The sequence below is a fragment of the Barbatula barbatula genome (genome assembly GCF_947034865.1).
Source record: "Barbatula barbatula genome assembly, chromosome: 6".
Taxonomy (NCBI): Eukaryota; Metazoa; Chordata; class Actinopteri; order Cypriniformes; family Nemacheilidae; genus Barbatula; species Barbatula barbatula.
Genome location: NC_136765.1, coordinates 18,025,090 through 18,040,295, shown reverse-complemented (window position 1 = coordinate 18,040,295; position 15,206 = coordinate 18,025,090). Strand labels below are relative to the sequence as shown.

Sequence of the window (15,206 nt, the reverse complement as noted above, 5' to 3'; positions counted from 1 at the left end):
ACTGTTATGGCACGCCCACCGTATCCAGCGGGGCCAATTAGCATCTTTCCAGCGCCGAAGCAGGGTGCGCATGCGCGCTTTGCATAGGCACTCTCACACGTGTTCCCTTGGAGCAGACGGACGCACGCGGAATGGTAAGATGGCGGCAGACGGAGGCCGATCTGCGTTACCCTGCGCCTTCAGCCCAAAATCACGGCAGTTCCTGGCCCTGTGCGCTCAAGACGGACGACTGCGAATCTGGAATACGGACAGCAAAACCCTACAACAGGAATACGTGCCTTCCGCCCATCTGAGCGCCGCCTGTACCTGCGTGACATGGGGACCGTGCCGAGCGTCTCAGGTACCGTACAGTATTCGGGGGCAGCGGGGTATGCGGCCTGTTGTAACGTAGTATACAATCACATGGTCTTCAGCTGCGTCGGTATTTTTCCCGATTTAGGTAACTAAACTGAGCACGGATCGTGCTGGAATATACACAATTTAGGGAGCAAAAGAGCCGTGCTAGCGGAGTGCGCTACGCACATGTTGCGTGTGGGCACATGTTCAGACACAGGCCGCGGCACATACAAATCCAGCACGAAACTTAACGTAAAACTATTAAAAATGTTAAAATTGGTAACATAAGTTCGTTAGGATGTGTCATAGGGCTCATTAATATTATGTTAGTTGTCTGTGGCTAATAACGTGGGTTAGTAAGTTGGTAGGGCCTAAAGAAATAGTTCTGTGTAAAATATTGTTTCAACGGCTGAAAAACACGACAGCACGTTTCTGATGGTGTTTTAAATTGTTATTGTGTGTTCGTCATTAATATACCGAGTCTTGGGTGACTAAACACGATGTCACATGGCTGCACAGCGTATTGCACCGAACTTTCATTTGTTACATATTCAAGTGTCTTGTCAGATCAAAGCGTCAACCAGTGCTACATTCTTTTAAAAGTTACTAATAAATCATTGAACGGTTTTGTTCCTGTATTGGAAATGATGCTCCTGGTAGTAAATGTATTGATCCATGTACATATTTATCACGTGGGTGCGTTTTTTATCATTTGTGTACTTTGCTTAAAGAAAGGAGTGTATAACTATATGTGTGTGTGTGTGTGTGTTTGTTAGGAGGTGCCACAGAGGAAGAGGAGGAAATGTGACACCGGGTCAGCACCTGAGCAGTCAGATCTTTTGGCATTGGGCACTGCTGCTGGGTCCATTCTCATCTACAGCACAGTAAAGGGAGACATCCATTGCACTCTGGTAAGAATTATTGCCAGCATCATGTGGTTGATGTTAAGTAATTTGACATTTTTTTAAAGGTTTTCCCTAAATCTTGTGCAATAAGCAGTTGGCAAGTATGCTTGGCTGTTTGCTAAAAATGTCACTTATAACAAAAGTTGTCTGTACAGCCCTTGCCCTTCGGTCTTCTTATACATTATTTCATATTTGCCAAAACAAATTTCTTCAGAATATTTTGTTTCTCAAGAACTGGCTACTGCTGTGGCTAGTGACTGCTGTGAGTGGTTTCTGAACACAGGTAAAATAATGTTGATGTTTTGTCAGGATGGAGGGCACAGTGGGCCTGTGAACTGTGTTCAGTGGCATCCAGATGATTCAGTGTTGTACAGTGGCTCAGACGACACACACATAGCTGAGTGGGACCTGCAGACAGGAAAAGTTCGTTGGTGAGTGTATGTTCGGCAAATCTGGAGTTCTTTATTACTTAGAATGTTTTGTGAATCCGGCCTCAGCTGTAAAAAGTTTAAGAAAATTCTTAACCGACACATTTTTCATAAATTGTAATTGAATGTTGTGTATTCCTGAAAAGACTTCTCAAGACGGTTCCTAAATATTTTTTCTCAACATTGATCATAGGTTAGGCTTAGAATACAAATTCTTGAAACAAAAGCTTTCGTTAATGTCATCTTAAAGTTTAGATAGCCTCACAGTTATCTTAAATATCAAAAGATGTTTTATTCTCGTTTGGTTGTTTCACATGTGACGTATTGTATTGAGCCAGAATTGTAATTTTGATTATTTACTTGTCATTTGGGAAATTTTTAAGTTGATATAATAAACTCTAGCTGCCTTACTTGCGCTTTCATTATTGAAAACTGGATTATTTTTACATTTAGGGTCACAAATATTATAACGTCGTAACAAACAAAAAGGTATTATGATAAATGTATTTTAGTAATACTGTATTTTTGATATATATATATATACTGCGCTGTTACCTCATGAGCAGACAAGTGTAATAATTGACAAAGCATATGTCATTTTATTCTAACGAAAAATTATGTTAAAAAAATCGAGACCTTCATAAGAAATGGTTGAGATTTGCACGTAGGAACATTCTTAAAAACTCCCTGTAATTTATCTTAAGAACAGTCATATATTTAGTCTTAATAGGATAGTTCACTCTAACAATAATTTATCTTAAGAACAGTCATATATTTAGTCTTAATAGGATAGTTCACTCTAACAAATTACAATTCTGTCATCATTTACTCACACTTATTTTCCCTAATATAGCAGTAAATGGGAGATGAGATCTGTTTGGTTACTGACATTTGCCCAAATATCTTCCTTTGTGTTTAGCAGAACAAAGTCATTTATACTAGTCTGGTACAATCTTAGGTTGAGTAAACGATTATAGAATTTTCATTTCAGTAAAATCTTCAGTCGAATAGTTGTCTCTGTGATAGGTTGTTTATCTGATTTACAAACTTGAAACCCTTTGTGTGTTCAGCAAATGGAAAGCGGACCGATCTGCCATCACTTCCCTGTGCGTGAGTCCAGATGGGAAGCTGCTGCTTTCTGCGGGAATGACCATCAAGATGTGGAACCTGGAGACTAAGGAAGTGTACAGAGTGAGTCTGGATTCTGGCATCCCTCTTAATTCTGTCATTATTCTAATAAAGGCAAAGGTTCAGATTTAACAATGAAGTAATTTCCCCCATTTTACAGAGGTTCACAGGTCACTCCACTATGGTAACGACCCTATGCTTTGCCACAACACGACCCCCGGACAGCAACGGACTGTACTTCCTTTCAGGAGCAGCTCATGATAGGCTCCTGAGTGTGTGGTATGTAACTGTGTTTTTAACTCTTGACAGTATTTTGTGCAAAACTTTGGCAAGACGGAACTGTTGCGAAGCTTTCCTGTGTGTTCACACCAAGCGCGAATGAAGCGTTAAGCACAAGTGATTTACATGTTAAATCAATGCAAAGACGCGGTAGACATGCTTGCGGCACGATTCGTGCGAATGGGGCGGCGCAAATTGAGCGTTATTCGCGTGAGTTGAAAAGTCGGATGGATCTTTGCCGAAAATTCGCGCTGCGTTAACCAATCAGGAGCCTGCTCTAGTAGTGACGTGATTATGACATGGCGAGCGGAGGCAGAAATCTAAAACAACAATGAAGGACTGAGCCACTGTCCATGTTGAGCCAACGATCTGATGGACCCAGACACTGTGCCCAACGAGTCTATATGTCTATCTTCAGCCTTCCATAGCACATAATGCGCGGCTACCCTCTCAACAAAATCCATGTCTGCCATTTCGCAATTAGACGGGAGCCGCCTGGCAGAAGCCACTCCAATGACGTAAATTTCACGCGCGAATGAAGCGAGTAAAATCCAAATGTTCAAGTGTACAACTACTCGCGAATAGCGTGTTTTATTCGCGCAAGTCGCGCTTGGATGTGAACACACAGTTAGATGTTCCATAAGAAATGTCATGTTTAGAAACAGGCCACTGTGCTACACAATGCACGTGTAAAGTAGAGCTGTGCAATTTGGGGAAAATATCTTATTGCGTTTTGCTTTTGACAGACATTACGATTTAGTTTTAAGTCAAGCTTCAGCTCAATATTGTCAACAGCGTGCGGCACAGTATGGGTATAGTTACCCTTCTGAAAAAAACCATTCAACCCATCACAGAAATCCTAATTGTTTCCATTACAACCATTACATTTATTCATTTGGCAGACGCTTTTATCCAAAGCGATTTACAAGTAGTTTTATACAGTGGCACATTACTGCAGAGCAATCAGGGGTAAGGTGCCTTGCTCAAGGACACTTCAGTCATGACCTGCTGGCACTGAGATTAGAACCGGCAACCTTCTGATCACAAGCCCAACGCTCTAACCATTAGGCCACAGCTGACGAATTACAAGATTACAAGATTACATCACACTAATAGAATCCAAAACCCAATTGTACACTATTATAGTTTCCATTTAAACAAATACAACTCCCATTATTACCCTTAAACATTCTATGGTTTTATTGAATTATATGAATAGTAGATTACATAGGCTGATTTATTCGTTTAGAAATATTTGACATTTTAAAAACAAGTAGAAAATGTACTGAATGTTTCATTTGATCCAAGTTTACACAGTTGGCTACGGCAGTCCTGATCGGGCATAACGGTGGTGCGCTCACTCAGTTTGTAAGCACAAATGCCCCTCAAAGCAGGGTTTTGAAAAGACGTATTTCATAATTTTCACATTGCAGCCTCATGCGATTAGCAAATAGCTACGTGTCACATTGCGATTTTGATTCGATTTCGATTAACCGTTGTTTAGTCTCTTGTGTTCTTCGAAAGAAAAAAGCCCTAAAAATGTAAAATAACAAGACGTTGATTAAATGATTTTTGGGTGAACTATGCCTTTCAGCCAATCAGCATTAAGCTGTCAATAGACATACACTGATGTTTTGTTGGGTTCATTTGCTTCTCAGGCAGGTGCGGTCCGACGGTAAAGACAAGAACTCTGTGGTTTCTTTTACTCTGACAGATGAACCCCAGAATATAGACCTTCAGAAATCAAACAGCAAAGAGGAGGTGAGAATTCCATGAACTGTTTCGTGCTTGTGATACAACACCGTATCAGAGTACATGTTTTAAAGGGATCTGTGTTTTGTCATCTCAGGCTGTGAGGTTATCAGTGGTGTGTAAAGACGGTTCACTTCATCTCTTTGAGCACTTTCTGAATGGGTGAGTCTGTCCGGTCATGTTTAGAATGAATCCTTGTATATTCAGTTTAAAACTATTAAAAGTTTTCTCTCTCTCTCAGACCGTGTAAGAAGCCACTATCACCGACATGTTCACTGCAGGTGTCCACCACAAAGGGAGACTCACCTGTACCTGTGCCTCTGCTCGCTGCAGCTCTTTGTGCCGACAGACAGAACTTGATGCTGGCATATGGACATCACCTCCAGCCTGTCATAGAGAAAACAGTAAGTGTCACAGACACAAGCGGACAATCTTTATTTGGAACCGGGTGGTCTAGTCGTCTTTGATGTTGCCGGATTGTTAATTGTTTTTATGCATTTAGCATTTATGCATTTGCCTGACTCTTTTATCCAGAGCGACTTACATGTACTTTCTCTGTCTACAGCCATTTAACACATCGGAGAGACATGTGTGCTTGAACCGAGACGTTCAGGCTACACTTTCCCTCTCAGTAGACACAGCTGTCTCCAAGGTAACCAGTCGTTTTCTTAAATGTAACTTGTTATATTCTGTTTCATCTTGTGGCTTAATTTTTTTAGTGTTTGTTTAAAATTCAAGGTCACGTATTTTCCTTTGAACATCTTGTTTTAGGTGAAGACACCAGTTATTAATGAACTAAAGAGCAAAGTTTTAATACCGGGACTTCCAGGGCACAAAGCACCAATTAAATTGACCCCAAATGAATCAGAAAAGAGGAAAAAAGGACAGAGTACCACAGAGGTAATACTCAATACTGTTTCCAGTATGTCATTAAATTGCAATTTTTTTTAGAGAATGACATGCTGAATTTAAGATTATTCTCTCTCTAGATGTCTATAGAAGAGCGGTTGGAGCAGATTGAGTTAAGTGTCGGAGGGAAGGGTGCTGGTAAAGGGGCGGCATCCCTGCAGACAGACAGTTTTGCCGTGTTGCTTGTACAGGGCCTAGAAAGCAAAGATGAGAAGATCCTTAATGTAGGTTGTCTTATTGGAAACGTAATTTATTCTAAACTCATTAATAACATTATCACTATGACCCAAAGTTGTTATAGTTTTCATCTTAGTTTTATCAATATTTTCATTCATTCTAACAGAAAATATTTCAAACCAAAAAAGAAATGTTGATCAAGAACACTGTTGCCCGGATACCACCTCCAGCAGTCCTGCCATTGGTGGAAGAGGTTTGTGATGTCACTGATTGTCTTAATATCTTATTATTTTTGATAATTTTTAATCTGGATTGTTTTATTTGTTATTCCTCAGTTGTCCAGAAGACTGCAGGGACATCCTTTTGCGTAAGTAAATATTATTTTATTTTCGTGTATCATAAAATGAAAGCATTTAACTTGGTATTAAAAAATTCGGTTCTGTATCTTTTTCTGCAGGGCACTACTTATAGTTCAGTGGTTTAAGGCTGTTCTTACACAACATACATCATACTTGTCTTCAGTAAGTATTTGTACACATTCATACATGAAACTTCCCAATTTGTAGTTTTGGGACCTTTTGTACCAGTAGAATGTATGCAATATAATCTAATTTATTGGGATTTATTTGGTTTGGTTAATTGTTTTGTTTCATTTAGCTGCCTGACTTGGTGTCTCAGTTGGGCTCAGTCTACCACATGATCGAGAGCAGAGTGAAGTTATATCATCAGATCACCAGACTCCATGGCAAGCTGTACCTAATCATGACACAGGTAAGCTTTTTAAACAACCAGATTAAGCACAGCCAAGGTTGTACAGTGCATAATTTTTTCCAAATACTGTAATGTTACAGCCTTATTCCAAAATTGATTCAATCAATTATTTTCCTCAATTCTACAAACAATACCCCATAATGACAATGCGAAAGAAGTTTGTTTGAAATCTTTGCAAATGTTTAAAGAAAAGTATTCACAGCCTTTGCTCAATACTTTGTTGAAGCACCTTTTACACCAAATTACAGCCTCAAGTCTTTTTGAGTATGATGCTACAAGCTTGTCACAAGTATTTTGGGGCAGTTTCTACCATTCATCTTTGCAAGATCTCTCAAGCTCCATCAGGTTGCACGGGGAGCGTCAGTGCACAGCCATTTTTAGATCTCTCCAGAGATGTTCAATCGGGTTCAAGTGTGGGGTCTGGCTGAACCACTCAAGGACATTCACAGAGTTGTCCTGTAGCCACTCCTTTGTTATCTTGGCTGTGTGCTTAGGGTCATTGTCCTGTTGGAAGATGAACCTTCTCCCCAGTCTGAGGTCTAGAGCAGGTTTATCATCAAGGATGTCTCTGTACATTGCTGCATTTATCTCCCAGTTCCTGCTGCTGAAAAACATCCCCACAGTATGATGCTTCACTGTAGGGATGGTATTGGCTAGGTGATGAGCGGTGCCTGGTTTCCTCCAAACATGATGCTTTCCATTCAGGCCAAAGAGTTCAATCTTTGTTTCACCTGACAAGAGTTTTGTTTCTCATGGTCGGAGTCCTTCAGGTGCCTTTTGGCAAACTCCAGGCGGGCTGTCATGTGCCTTTTACTGAGGAGTGGCTTCCTTCTGGCCACTCTGCCATACAGGCCTGATTGGTGGAGTGCTGCAGAGGGTTGTTCTTCTGGAAGGTTCTCTGCTCAGTCAGGGAGGTGACCAAGAATCTGATGGTCACTCTGTCAAAGGCCCTTCCTTCCTGATCGCTCAGTTCTAGGAAGAGTACTGATGGTTTCAAACTTCCATTTACGTATGATGGAGGCCACTGTGCTCATTGGGACCTTCAATGCTGCAGAAATGTTTATGTACCCTTCCCCAGATCTGTGCTTCGATGCAATCCTGTCTCGGATGTCTACAGACCATCCTTGGACTTCATGGCTTGGTTTGTGCTCTGACATGCACTGTTAACTGTGGGACCTTATATAGACAGGTGTGTGCCTTTCCCAATCATGTCCAATCAACTGAATTTTCCACAGGTGGACTCCAGTCAAGTTGTAGAAACATCTCAAGGAAGATCAGTGGAAACAGGATGCACCTGAGCTCATTTTTGAGTGTCATGGCAAAGGCTGTGAATACTTATGTACATGTGCTTTTTTCGTTTTTTATTTTTAATAAATTTGCAAAGATTTCAAACAAACTTTTCACTTTGTCATCAGGGGGAATTTTTTATAGAATTGAGGAAAATAATGAATTGAATCCATTTTGGAATACGGTTGTAACATGACAAAATGTGGAAAAAGTGAAGCACTGTGTACACTTTTCGGATGCACTGTATGTGCACGTTCACTCATACTTTTCTTTCATTAGGTGGCAGCAAGCAACAGTGCTAACAAAATTGGTGAGGTCGATCACACAGCAAAGCTGGTTTATGAAGAGGGTAAGACACTTGTGTGTTTTTATGACCAGAGACAGTTTTAATATCAGATTTTAACACGGAAGTAATAAACGTAACGTTAAGATTTAAAAAAAAAATGAAGCAAATAATGAATCATCTAAAATAATTTAATAAGCGTTTCTTTTTCTGCAGAGTCTTCAGATGAGGATGAAGGTTCAGGAGATGAAGGACGTCCTGAAGATGACTCTGATGTAAGACATATGGCATGCTTTTTTCTGGTGTGTTAAAAAATGTGATGTGGCGATTGTTCTCATTACGAGTTGTTCTTTCAGGACTGGGAGGAGGACGAGGCAGCGATGGAAGTGACAGAGGACAAAGAGAACCATGCTGAGGTGGATGAAGATATGAATGACGACCCAAAAGCTAACGGCGATTCAGATATGGACCCTGAAAGTGAAGAGGAATAGTATCCAATCAGGCTGCAGGATTCAAAAAGGACCCTTGCATTTATATATGCGTTCGTTTTATTTTCCATTACTTTGAATTTTATTGTGATAAAACAGAAGGTTATGTTTTATAGAAATTAATCGACCATTGCGGCCTGGACTTGGGGTTGTCTTATTCAGAATGGTCACAAAGTTTCTGACCCAGACTGAGAGCCCCACATGCAGAGAGTGCACATGTATTTGAGGTCCAATCGGGTCATATTTCCTTCGACTTGAAACTGCCTCTGATTTGTGTCCCAGCAATTATGGAATTTTCTGGGATTCCTAAACCACCCGATCATTTCACATCCCTGAAACCGACTGTGATGTCTTTATGGTTTGACCATATGATGATATTGTGAAAGGACTTTCATAATTATGTCCATCACTGTCCTCTGCTCACATCTTTAAGTTATCGCTGTTCATTGCCCTCTGTCACAGTAATTTCTTATGTTTGGTTACTTTGTCCTGTGTGATATCATGTGAGGGTTTTTTTACATCCATTGCAGGCATGACTCATTACAATGTGAACTTCCAGTTAAAACGAAAACAATATCCCAGAGGCGTGTACGTTTGTTAATTTTACAGTGGTTGCAATGAGTGTCAACCAAAACTTAACATGCAAACAATTTATCACCAACTGTTGTACAGTTTAAGTGAAATTAAATACCATTTTGTTCTCATCTCGTGTTTTTCTTTAAGAATAAACCAAACGTCGTTACATTCACTCATGCCTTAGTACATTAGTTATTATTATTTAGATCTAGAAAGTAGTCTTTTCCTGTTGCTAACATGGATTAGAAGTGCAAGTGTCATGGGTTATGTCTCAGAGAAGTGTTTAATAGTACATGTTGTTGTGGGGGACACAAAACCATTGAGAAAATTGTTACTATAAAATACAGTTATTAATGTTAGTTACTGTGTATAAACTGGTGTTAACTTTTGATGCTAATGCATTAAAATGTAAGGAGTGTTATAACTACTCTTAATAAATAAGATTTGATATTTAACATATTTTGTTACCAAACATAATATACTGAGTTATTCATACCACTCTGAAATGTACAGCCATTGTTTCTATGCTGGTTATATATGTCAGAACAAAGGTCAGTGGAACATTAGGGGAACGTTCCTTTTGCGTTAAGAAATAAATAAAAAAAGTACAAATTAGGCTCGTTTATTGTACCTGCAGGACGGTGAGGAAAGTACAAATACTGAAGGTGGCAGTATTTACTTATGAGCCGACTTACAAGTACTGAAGGTGACTGTATTAACTTGAGCCGACTCATTAAAAGTTTTAAGAACAAATATATAAAGCCACTAGGGGGCGACAACATGTACATTTTCCACACATGTGACAGTTGTGGTTTAAGCTGGCAGCTCGCGCGACTCCGCCTGCATCTCATCGCAGGACCCGCACAGGACAACAAGAGAATCACGGTGAAGCCATTCCACTGTACACTTTGCGTTCGCGGGCTGTAAGTATACACTTAATAAGCTTTCTTTTTATTTTCACCATTCGCGTAATACACATAGGACACTTTTATGTATACAATTGCTCAGTTTTTTAAAGTATTTACAAACTTTGAAAGGTTTACGGTACTTCGAAGAATGTTTTTGTTTATATAGACAGCATAGAAATGTTTGAATTGTGTCATCACACGATTCACATCGTTCGTATTTACGCTTCTAAATATAACTTGTAAATTAAAAACTTTAATGTTAGTTATAAAAGTGGAATTACGTTATCTCTATGATCTAAAACACCTACATACTGAATTTCTCAAAATAAAATGTAACTTTCATCGAGGTCGTATTCTAATTTACCTTTGTGTAACCAAAACGACATAAGTTAATTTAATGTATAACGTTAGTAATGAAGGTGGGATTTGTGTGTGTCGGCATTGAGACACAAATCAGTGTTCTGTACTGTCATGCTAAATTGGTTACGGATTTAAAACATAAAAATTCATTTTTTGTTCATATTTAACAGAAGAATGTATGTTTTCTTCTTGCCGTTAAATTAACATGCGACTGTCAATCTATGGAATGGCCTGACTGAAAAAACTAGACCTATTTTGCATATATTATTTTGCATGCTTTAGATGGCAGTAGCCATTTTGTTTTCTTGCGTTGTTAGCCACTAATGTAACCAGCTAAAAGTGAGGAAATAACTTTTTTACAAACCCTGTGACATGTTAATAAAAATAATAAAAACAACCTATAAATCTCATCAGAGAGCCTGCGGCACACTGAACAAAGCAAAGGAAGTGTAAGAACAGGATCTTTTACTTTGATATTGCCTACGTTTGAAAACGTATTTACAAAAACTAAGCGCTGTAAAATACTGTAGCAAGTGTGTTTTTATATCTATATTGTATTAATGTCTTCTGTTAGGAAAAATATGTACGTACGTATGTACGTCCGTAGGCCTACTAACTCTATGTGTTTGGGGCTGGGATTTGAGTGACAATAGATATATGTAATGTTAAAAATGTATTAAAATGAAAAGGAAATAAGTTAAAATGGTATATTTGTGTTAAATACGTTCTAGTAAGTTGAGGCCATATAAACCAATGACAGCTAAGGTTTTGTAGTACACGTTTTGATCCATGCCTTTAAAACAGGCATAGATTTCAGGTGTTTCTTGTTTGAGTTCTTTTGTCTAACATTCCATGTGCCCCTCCTCTGCTCTTTTTGTTTTTCCGGGTGAGCGGTATTCAGATGAGACATCCTAAGCGCTCCAAGTCACCATGAATTGGGCTTTTCTTCAGGGTCTCCTCAGTGGGGTCAACAAGTACTCCACTGTGTTTGGCCGTGTGTGGCTGTCCGTAGTCTTCCTCTTCAGGGTCATGGTCTTCGTTGTTGCCGCCGAGAAGGTGTGGGGTGACGACCAGAAGGACTTCACGTGTAATACGGCTCAGCCTGGCTGCCATAACGTTTGTTACGATCACTTTTTCCCAGTGTCCCACATACGCCTGTGGGCGCTGCAGCTCATCTTCGTCACCTGCCCGTCTTTCCTTGTGGTGCTGCACGTGGCATACCGTGAGGAACGAGAGCGAAAAAACCACCTGAAGTACGGTGATAACTGTCAGCGGCTGTACGAAAACACTGGAAAGAAGCGCGGTGGTCTCTGGTGGACGTATGTCCTCTCACTGGTGTTTAAGATGGCTGTGGATGCAACCTTTGTGTACCTGCTCTACCACATCTATGAGGGCTATGACTTCCCTTCATTGATAAAATGCTCCGAGGTTCCCTGCCCTAACGTGGTCGACTGCTTCATCTCAAGGCCAACAGAGAAGAGGATCTTCACCATCTTCATGGTGTTGACGAGTGTGGTGTGCATCCTGCTCTCCCTCTGTGAGATTCTCTACTTGGTGGGCAAACGTTTCTTTGAATGCATGAAGAGGTTGCGGGGCTCAAGCCAGGTACTCAAGGCAAAGTCAATCTCTGACATGAGCAGCCCAAATGCTCTTCTGGCGTCAAACTGCAAGAAACTGGCCAGAAAAGATCAGCCAGCCCCAGCATACAGTGTGGTCATAACATCCTCATAACTGAGATGTTTGACTCTTTTCATGTTAAGCAGGATATGGACTGAAACAGTATTGCCAAGTACAGACAGTTGTCAGAGGAGGAAACTGCTTATTTTATATCCACTGGATCTTTTTCATGGTTTTTATATTTTGGAAAGTTGTGGCATTATAAGAAAAAATGTGAGGGAATCAAAGTGTGTATTCAAAAGTAATGACTAAAGCAGGTTGGTGCATGATTTAGGTGGGGCATCCGTTATCCAACACACATCAACAGGCAGTTGGTTCTTGATTTCAACAACAAACAACTTACATGTCCAATAAAACATGTTAATTACATTTATTACAAGTGACACTAACTTGGATATCATGTCTTTACCTCTTAATAATGATGTAATGGACATTTAAAAATGAAAACTGGAAGAGGCCAAGATAACTAAACCTTTTCAACACATATTCAGTTAAATATAACACATTTTATTACATCTGTTTGCATGAAATAATCCCTAAAATCTATGCATTTTTAGTCCATTTGGTCACCTACATTTTGGGCGTAATTTATACTTCCAATTGAATGTAAATTAAATTTTTACATGTTTACAGTTTATGCTGTATTTGTGTATGTATTTTTATATGGTAATGTTTTGTTATTACTGTTCGAGATTGTCAAATATTTGTTCTTTTTTGATCAGGTTTTTGTACTGTATATAATGTGGTGTATGTGTGCCTTGTCCCTGATGTTTCCAACCAGTGATACCCAAATCAATGTTTTATGTCTTTCAGCAATATGCAGTATTTAAGGTTTCAAGAATTTATTGACAAAGATTTGGTGCTGCCAAACGATCAAATTGAGGATGCAAGTCTTAATCAGGTTTATCATTTTCCAACATAAACCTGTGCAAACTGATTCCTGAACTTCCACACCATAAAAATCTGACTCAGTTTTTAACTGCAAAGTTTTTCATGTCAGACAAACAGGTTCAGACATTTTCAGATTCAAGAATTTACTGACAAAGATTTGGTGCTGCCAGATGATCAAATTCAGGTGTGTGTGTGTGAGGAGAAAGAGAGAGAGAGAGAGAGAGAGAGAGAGAGAGAGGGAGAGAGTTCTCGTTCACTGATAAACATATTTTTGTAAGTAAACATACTGTTAGGTTTAACTTCCTCTGTTTGTATGTTAACCTTTCAGCATTCTTTCCTTGTTACATGAAGTTGTTTAAATTTGTCATTTCTGTTGGAGTTGTACTCAAAGTTTTGAGATTAAAGTCTGTTTTTATTTTCTTACATTCTGGTGTCTCTTTGATTTTGTTAAATCTACATTTCGAGGATGAGAAGATAAAACGGTATCTTTGCTGTTTACAGATATGATTTTATTTTTACAAATCATCCATTCTACATCAAAATGTGTTGTGCTGTGTTAGAATAAAAAGAACAAAGTATGAAAAGACAGCTAAACTGAATTTTGCATGTTGTCATCATGACAATTTGTTTTTATCTAGGCATCAGTCAAGACAAAATGGTTAATATGGAATGAGGAACCATTGAACTTTAATAGCTTGTTTTACCTTACTAGAATAAACCTTTACCTAAAGTAAATGAGTACCATAATAGGCCTGTCTTGAGATTTGGTTTTTTGCCTGTTTCACATGGAATGAGATATCACTTTTCACTCCTGCGGCTGTTTTGTAACAGGATTGTGTTTCAATTGTATTCCAGGTACACTGTTCAGTTTCCTTTTATTACCTTCAGAATGCCACAAAAATCCCTCCCTGATACAAATCTAAATCAACCTGTCTGTTTTTCTATATCTTTGTACACTATGAAAAGCAGTGAAAGGGGTCTGTGCTACAAAGCACGTTCCGGTCGGTTCACATTCTTGAGGTGTGGTAAATCTTTTCAACACCATCTTGCTCTCTCTCTCTCTCTTTCATCAGCTACAGCGTTGTACACCCTATTAACACTTTTTACTATACTATTCAGTGATATGTAAAATAAAGTATTGGTGCTGTAGTTGGTGATGGGATGGTTAACTACTACCAAATAAGATCATTACCATAGATGTCCAAATTTGTTGTTTTCAGGAAATGGAGAAACTATATATTTTTAATTATTACATACTGTGTTGTCAAAGTTGACACGCATATCGATTAAATATTTGCAAAACCCAGTGACAAACATACAGGGTGATGAAAAAGAATGATTTATGACAAAAAAATTAAATCACAAAATATGGAGAGCAGCGAAATTTTCGAACGATTTATGTTGATAACCTAGGAAGATATTTTGAAAGAATGTCAGTAACCAAACAGATCTCATGCCCCATTTACTCCCATAATAGGAATAATAAATACTATACCAGTAAATGGGGGATGAGATCTGTATGGTTGCTGACATTTTTCCAAAATATATTCCTTTGTGTTCAGCAGAACAAAGAAATATATGCAGGTTTGTAACAACAGAGGGTGAGTAAATGATGACAGAATTTAATTTTTTTAATGATCTTTCACTTTAAGGTTTGTCATTTCCCAACATAATTGTTTATTCACAAACTGTAAAACTTCCATGCAAAACCTGCTTCAGTTTTTTTTCCTGCAGTCTTTTTCCTTGTCAGACAAACAAGTTCAGACATACGTATGAACTAAATAACTCAAGACAGGCCACAGTAACTTTTAGATTCTGATAGCAGATTTAATGACTGCCCGCAGAATGAAAATTGCAGAGCACATTTAAAGGGATATTCACCCAAAAAAGAAAATTCTCTCATCATTTGCTGAACTTCGAGTTGTTCCAAATCTGTTTACATTTATTTGTTCTTTTGAACACAGAAGAAGACATTTTGATCAATTTAGGACAGCAAACTGTTCCGGGGCACTTTTGACTGCCATTGTATTTATGGTAGTCAATGGGGGTCA

The 15,206-nt window shown here is 38.9% G+C and overlaps 2 protein-coding genes across 3 annotated transcripts; both read left to right on the top strand.

Annotated features, from left to right (window-relative positions):
• The first annotated feature begins 32 nt into the window (after positions 1 to 32).
• On the top strand, positions 33 to 9,906 carry wdr43 (WD repeat domain 43). Its single transcript, XM_079458329.1, has 18 exons — positions 33 to 340; positions 1,113 to 1,247; positions 1,551 to 1,672; positions 2,740 to 2,860; positions 2,958 to 3,076; positions 4,735 to 4,837; positions 4,926 to 4,990; positions 5,070 to 5,232; positions 5,394 to 5,480; positions 5,600 to 5,728; positions 5,818 to 5,961; positions 6,081 to 6,167; positions 6,250 to 6,281; positions 6,372 to 6,435; positions 6,572 to 6,685; positions 8,252 to 8,321; positions 8,472 to 8,530; positions 8,612 to 9,906. The coding sequence occupies exons 1-18, from the start codon at positions 71 to 73 to the stop codon at positions 8,744 to 8,746; spliced, it is 2,019 nt and encodes a 672-aa protein (XP_079314455.1). The 5' UTR covers positions 33 to 70; the 3' UTR covers positions 8,747 to 9,906.
• Positions 9,907 to 10,163: 257 nt separating this feature from the next.
• On the top strand, positions 10,164 to 13,573 carry gjb10 (gap junction protein beta 10). 2 transcript variants are annotated; one of them, XM_079458354.1, is made up of 2 exons: positions 10,164 to 10,242; positions 11,489 to 13,573. In XM_079458354.1, the coding sequence occupies exon 2, from the start codon at positions 11,518 to 11,520 to the stop codon at positions 12,316 to 12,318; it is 801 nt and encodes a 266-aa protein (XP_079314480.1). In that variant the 5' UTR covers positions 10,164 to 10,242; positions 11,489 to 11,517; the 3' UTR covers positions 12,319 to 13,573. The 2 variants fall into 2 exon arrangements, with proteins under 2 accessions (XP_079314480.1, XP_079314481.1); XM_079458355.1 differs by lacking the exon at positions 10,164 to 10,242 and adding an exon at positions 10,868 to 11,036.
• Positions 13,574 to 15,206: the final 1,633 nt, after the last annotated feature.

Coding starts and splice junctions, on each gene's coding strand:
- wdr43 (XM_079458329.1), top strand. CDS start 71: ATGCGCGCTTTGCATAGGCACTCTCACACGTGTTCCCTTGGAGCAGAC. Junction 5,962..6,080: donor AAGATGAGAAGATCCTTAAT/GTAGGTTGTCTT, acceptor TCATTCTAACAG/AAAATATTTCAAACCAAAAA. Junction 6,436..6,571: donor ATACATCATACTTGTCTTCA/GTAAGTATTTGT, acceptor TGTTTCATTTAG/CTGCCTGACTTGGTGTCTCA.
- gjb10 (XM_079458354.1), top strand. CDS start 11,518: ATGAATTGGGCTTTTCTTCAGGGTCTCCTCAGTGGGGTCAACAAGTAC.